The 6,853-nt window shown below is 39.0% G+C and overlaps 1 protein-coding gene across 1 annotated transcript; it reads right to left on the bottom strand.

Moving 5' to 3' along the window:
• Positions 1-2,169: 2,169 nt before the first annotated feature.
• On the bottom strand, positions 2,170-6,634 carry en1b (engrailed homeobox 1b). The gene is made up of 2 exons (XM_072657522.1): positions 6,082-6,634; positions 2,170-2,489 (listed from the first exon to the last, which is right to left on the bottom strand). The coding sequence occupies exons 1-2, from the start codon at positions 6,632-6,634 to the stop codon at positions 2,170-2,172; spliced, it is 873 nt and encodes a 290-aa protein (XP_072513623.1).
• Between the last annotated feature and the right edge of the window lie 219 nt (positions 6,635-6,853).

Raw genomic sequence — 6,853 nt, 5'->3', positions numbered from 1 at the left:
AAATGTAAAGTATATATATATATATATACTTTAGTTATATATATATATATATACTAAGTTATATATATATAACTTAAAAATCTAGTCACAATTCAAGCTCGAAATTCAATTAAAAGTCAGTTAATCATAAAATGAATAAATATATTTTTTTAAACTTAAAACTCGGAGTGTTGAAAACGGACGTGTTAACACAAAAAAAGAATATACAGTATTGTATATAAATAAACAGCTTAAGGATGCTGAGGAATTAAATTTAAAAATCCTGCCATTTTTGTATATTTAGTAGAGAAATTGGAGCAAGCGGACGAGATAACGACGACAACGACGACCGTGATGATAATGATGATGAAAGAAATCGTCTAGTCAGCATTGCAAGAAAACCCAAACAGTGTCAGAAGACATGAAGAACGCTTCACTGCTGATGTAAAACAGGCCTCCACGAACTAAAATTGAAAATTTGTTTGACAAAATATTGATATTTATTTTTCAAATAAACCAGCCTCACAACTCTACTGTAATCTAAACCCAACTTTCAAAGAGCTTTTACTTTCCTAGATCCAAGATTTTCCTAGATTTCCTAGAAAGTTCCCGTGTCTTTACTGACTACGCCATATTTGAAAACTCGTCTAGATGTTTGAATAATACTGATGCATCATTACAGAATCTTGTAGCCCTCTTGTTGAGACACATTCGCCACGTCGTGCGTCCACAACCCAAATAAAATCAATCAAAGGGCATTTTTTAATTCATCACACTCAATGCTTCCAAATTACGTTTGGTTCAAAGGCTGGCCTCAGAGCTTTACTGCTTTCCTAACCACCGCAGCCATAGACTCCTTCACCTTTCAAACGCAGTGCTAGATAGACCACGCTGTGGGAGGAACGTTATACCCTCAGAGTCCCCTGTAGCATCAGGGAGTTTGTTTTGACTGCTGAATGTGACCTTTTAACCTGTAGGAGTGCTAATGTGAGAGCAACACATCGGTCATTAGGCGCTATTTGTTGCACTGGACTCGACATGGGCTGGTTAAACTCAATGGGAGCCTCGTACGTTCTGCTGTTGAGTCCATAAATATAGGCTAACCGTGAAAGCCTGATACACCAAAGAACGTCGGTGATGGATTGGTATTACTGGTGGTCCATTGTGTAGAGGGCTCGGTCAAGTTTAAAGGAACTGCGTGAGCATTTTTGATATTGTTGGATAATGTTAAGAGAACTGTATAAGACTTTTATTTCGAAATCATTTGCATACGCGGTAGCTGAGAATACGCAGAAATGGCTCAACCGCTATCCCTTGATTAAAAAGTCTGAAAGCACGCTATAATATATTATAATTTGATATAGGCTAATATATTGGTGGCTGTGGCTGTCCAGTGAACATGAATGTGATAAGGATAAAACATTGTACAATAAAGCAACATTATAATGAGAGAAAATGTGTCTGAAATATACAATTAATGACGCAAGTGACCGAAACCCCAAATTTTCCCAAACCAAGTACAGTATCTTATCTTATAATGTCTTAATTACGTTTGACCAATATAAAAATGTGTTTATTAATTATGTATACATAAAAAGCTTATTATGGCCTGGATGTTTTTTTTTTTGTTTTTTTTTCAGACATGTTACAAAGTGGTACCAAGTCAGAAAGAACCCAATGGCACGTTCTACCTTTTTTTTATTATTTCAGACAACATAATCTCTAAACATATTAAAATCTTTGGCTTGAAGCGTTCAGTTCAGTCAGTCACGCATGTGTAGATTGGTGAGATAGACTTTTCGAGTTTTAGAGACAGGAGGGATATCACAAAAACTACTGGGATGGTGAGCGACAACATCAGGAAGGTGGGGGTGAAACGATAAAAACGTCCAGCAAGTAAGGAGACCCCCTACCTGAATTTAAATATATACATCTTACAGTTGTGGGCTATATATATATAAATCTCCATAGTGTTCGTATTTAGGTGTATGGCCATTTATTGTAGCCTAGGATAGATTTGTTTAAATAGGGTCTCTTCAGAAGATCAAGAATTCTCCTCTTCTTTTCTCCATACATTTGTTGCACAAAGGATATGGAAAATAATAATAATAATAATAAAAAACAACCAACAACAACCATGTCGCTTTGGGTCAGCGTCTCTAGGCGGTTTTGAACGAAGAGACCTCGAGGTTACTCGCTATCCTCCTTCTCGTCTTGAACCGTGGTGGTGGAATGGTTGTAGAGTCCCTGGGCCATGAGCTGCAGGGCAAGGCCGTTCTTGTAGCCACTGGCCTTTTTGATTTTGGCCCTTTTGTTCTGGAACCAGATTTTAATCTGGGACTCGTTGAGGTTGAGTTCCTGGGCCAGAGATTGCCTCCTCTGCTCCGTGATGTAGCGGTTGGCCTGGAACTCGGCCTTGAGTCTCTGCAGCTGCTCGGCCGTGAAGGCCGTCCGTGGCCGCTTGTCCTCCTTTTCACTCTTCTTCTTCTTCAGTTTGCGCGTCCTCGGGCCTGGTGTGGAGACAACAATAACACGCAGACGTGAATATCATGGAGCCCTGGGTCAGGGACGGGACTGCTTACAGTTCCACAAGCTTCTGATGGGGTTGTATTTGTTTGGGTATTTTTTTGAAATGCTAGTTTTTTTTTTTTTGTTTTTTTTTTAATGCTTTATGTGTCTAGTCGAGTAGGTAGAAGAAACATTTACATTTTTTGTTTCTGTTAGTCGAGCACCTCCGTTGCGTTGCTGTAGCCCATACCTCTTACTTTGAACTTTTAGCATTTTTTTGAGACTAAGAAGATCTTTAAAACAAAAAACAAAAAAAAAAAAAACAGAAAGCGCATATTCTAACTTGTGTTCTAGATGGGTTCTGCATTTCTACTCGGAAAAGTTTTACGAGAAACTCACACCTGTTCAAAAAGGCTACTTGTGATTTTAAGCTACCGTACACACATCTGGATTGCCACAAAAGCACTGAATTTGTAGATGGTAAGGATACGTTTTTTTCCTTAGACGCTAGTTTTGATGTTGTCGTGTCTTCGTTTTTGCTAAGTATAAGTCATCACAGACAACTGACGATGAATTGTTGTATACCATTTTAGATGAATCTAATATACAATTAAACACGAAGATCATCTCTGATCTCTCATTTTTAATAATGTGAAAACAACGCAAATGTATCTCACGTTTACGGTAAAAAAACAAAAAACAAAAAAAAAAACACGAAACAATAATGCAATTAAACGCTTATCTTCAATATAGACCATGAAAGTCACCATATGGTGAGACAAGAAGTAAAGGCATGGGTTCTCTGGAAAACCCGTGTGATGCTGAAATGTAGGAACCATATATTAAAAAAAGAACATCATGCCGTTATTTTATCTAGTAGCCGAATACGCGTTTTTTCCAAAAGGGCTTGCATCCTTTAACCACAGCAGAGGCATCAGTCCGAACCGGCATGTAGGCCTCAGTAGTCCCCGAACTCTCCTCATAGTTCCCCACTGCCGAGCACTGAAAGAGCCTCTGTTTGAGACCTTATGTAAGAACAAGCCTTTAAGCTTTGAGCTTTAAGCCCAACCAATTTCCGTCTCTTCACAATAGTCTGGAGTTCGTGAAACACAGGCTACTAATCTAACGAATCAAATGTTCTATCTACAGGGGGAAAATAATAATAATAGTAACTGACTATATAATAATAATAACAATAATAAGAATAAACAAACACTTTTCAAGAACACATTTCAATGCACACACTTCTACTTTTCAGCAACGCCGAGTGCAAGCATATCTTCTTTGAAATCTTCTCATCAGGATCACGTCAAACCACACCAGGCTTTCTGAGTTTGCACGGTGTCAACACCTCATACACACATTCTCTGCACTGGCCTTCTCATTTGCATACACGGTTAAGAAATAAAACGGTTAACACCGCAAAAAAGGCCGGTCCAGCGCATGCATTAATATATATATATATATATATATATATATATATATATATATATATATATATATAACCTATTAGCTACATTGTAAATTGTACGCCTCATCATTTTTTGCTTCTACAACATTAGTGTTATATTGTATAATTGTGTTAATATTGTTGCTGTTTTGTTATTATTATTATCATTAATATTGTTGGTATTATTATTAGTAGTAGTAGTAGTAGTAGTAGTAGTATTGTGATTATTACTGTTGAAAATCTCAATTTTAAGCGCTTGTAAACAACAGCTTCCACCCACTAAAAGCAAATGCAATTTGCAGACTACCCAATGACCCCCATATAACTCAGTCCCATTTCTACTTTCCTTCTTTTTATCGTTATCGCAGAGCTCAAATGTTCTGCTTGTAAAAACACAGTAGTGCTTAATCGCATGCGCTGCCCGAAAACTAAAGACCGAACTCTTACAGTTCAGCCAGCGACGCCAAGCAAGGCATCTCCTCCAGCTCTCCGTAGCTCTTTCGTAGTCAGTATCTATAACCCAGTCTCTAATGTAGGCAATTCAGTCCTCTGAATTCCATATACACACACATATATAAAGTACATGTAAACATATATTATATGGTTATAGCAATCGTACACAACTGACGGTCCAACATTCCAGCATAAAAACTCAAAAATCATCAAGCTAACCTGCTCTCCTGCCTGACCTCCTGTTTACCACGCCATACAGTGATGATCACACTAGTAGGTGTGCATATTTCACAGTAACAAATATTAAAAAGAACTCAAATATTAAAAATAAATTCAACAAAATTAAAAAGGTACCAGTGATTAATGAAAGCAGGGAGCTCAAAGCTCAAACGCGTATTAAACTGCAGCAAAACTATACTATTATTATAATAAATTATACAATTATACAAAACCTATTACCGTGAGATTTTTGTTTAGGTCTACATCTACTATTACTATTATAATATCTAAAGATATGGAAAGGCTTTGTTTGGTTCTATAATAACTACCATAACTGCTGCAATATCTACTATTAGTATTGTTTTTATTTTGGAAGACCTGGAGATGCAAAACCTTTGACTACTGCTATAATATCTATATTTAATCATTTAATCATTATTATCTCCACTTGTATTGCTAGAATATATGTTATTATTGTAATACATATTTTTGAAAGTTGATTTGCCTGCTACTATGTATGTACATGTGTACATTAACACCACACAACTATAAACTGTATTGCTAAAATGTCAAGGCTTTGACTTCTTCTACAGCATCTACTTTGACCTCAATGATATCTATTATTACTACTGTAATATCCACGATTACTACTGTTGCTACTGCTATTACTGCAAGCCATAATTGAAGAGACGTCTGTTTGCTACCGTAATTACTATGACTGCAAGGTTTTGTAACAGTAAGACTTTTATGTAGTATTTTGTATAAAAACACTGCCGCTATTAATGCAGATCGTACAGTTGCAAATCGTCTGTCTACTTCTATAATATCTACCATTACTGTTACAATCTATCACTGTTCTTTCCATTACTGTATATAACTAGTATTATAAGTACTATATTAGCTAGTATTGCTAGCATGTCACCTCACCACTGTTACCGCAAACTCTCTCAAAAATGCGGTAGTTTGCTACTATAATTAGTTTGACGTCTTCTACAAGACTTTTGTTTGGTTCTATAACTGACAGCACTATTGTATCTACTAGCCCTGCTGATGATATTGCTGTTTGATGTATAACAGCAAGGCTTCTGTTTACTATTATACAAAAGCTGTTTATTATTACTACTGTTGGTATTACTTTAGAACTTAATAGGTTAGTAAGTCGGCTGCTTTACTGCTGTTGTTATTACTGAAGTACTAATTTGGCTGTTTTTAGTTATATAATAACTGCTGTTTCTTCTATAATATCTAGTATCACTGTTGATACTATTACTGTAAGAATATTCCTAATTAATTAGTATTACTACTGTAAAGCTAATATTACTGCTAATGCTACTACTGTTACTATTGCTGTAAAAAAAGAATTGACTATTTTAATACCTAGACTACTTTTACTATCACTAAGACTAAGACTAAGACTGTAAGTCTATCTAGCTATCTAATCTGACGGGCAGAGTTGAGACACCAGGTCTTACCGGATGACGGTCTGTCCGAGTACCGGGTGCAGTAAACCCATGCGGGCCACAGTAACGGCTGCGACTCCTTGGCCGGCGCGCTTCCCCCGTTCCCATTCACCTCCATGATAGGCGCGTTCTCCCCGTACTTGGCTGCAGAACTTCCGTTCCCATCCGTACCCAGTTTGGCCGACGTCGTCTTGGAGGACGGCGACGACGACGACGGCGAGGAGGAGGACGACGAAGACGACGAAGACGACGACGACGACGTGCAATCGCTGCCTCCGTTGGCGTCGTGGCGGAGAAGGCCGCCCGTGTGTGTCGGCCTCGCGGCCAGCGGGTTAACGTTCTCGCGGCCCGCGTTGTGCGCGCGCTCCCGCTCCCTCTCCCGCTCGCGCTCCCGCGCCGCGAGCTCCTTCCTGCAGCCGAAGTCCGGCCGCAGGATGTTGTCGATGAAGAAGTTGGTGGTCCGGTGGAGCTGCTGCGCTGCCTGGTGGGGCAGCACCGGAGGGGAGGGCGCCGCGCGCTCAGCCTCGCTCGAGTCGCGCCCGGTTTGGTCCTTCTGCTCCTCCATAGCGGGGCTCGCGCGCGACCCACGCGGTTTTTAAAACAAGAGGGGGAAAAATAGAGGGAATTCCACTTGTTGCCAGGAAGTTTGTTGTTTATCCGGGAATCGACATCAACAACAACAACAACAACAGCGCCAACTGTCCACGGCTGTTTGTTTGTTTGTTTGTTTGTTTTTAATCTGAAAGGATGCGGGACGAAAGTGTATGAGATACCTGCGGATCAG

This window comes from Salminus brasiliensis, chromosome 15, assembly GCF_030463535.1.
Source record: "Salminus brasiliensis chromosome 15, fSalBra1.hap2, whole genome shotgun sequence".
Classification (NCBI taxonomy): domain Eukaryota; kingdom Metazoa; phylum Chordata; class Actinopteri; order Characiformes; family Bryconidae; genus Salminus; species Salminus brasiliensis.
Note: the sequence above shows the minus strand (reverse complement) of the source record. Positions and strands in the feature narration are given on the sequence as shown.

Coding starts and splice junctions, on each gene's coding strand:
- en1b (XM_072657522.1), bottom strand. CDS start 6,634: ATGGAGGAGCAGAAGGACCAAACCGGGCGCGACTCGAGCGAGGCTGAG. Junction 2,490..6,081: donor CTCGGACAGACCGTCATCCG/GTAAGACCTGGT, acceptor TCTCCACACCAG/GCCCGAGGACGCGCAAACTG.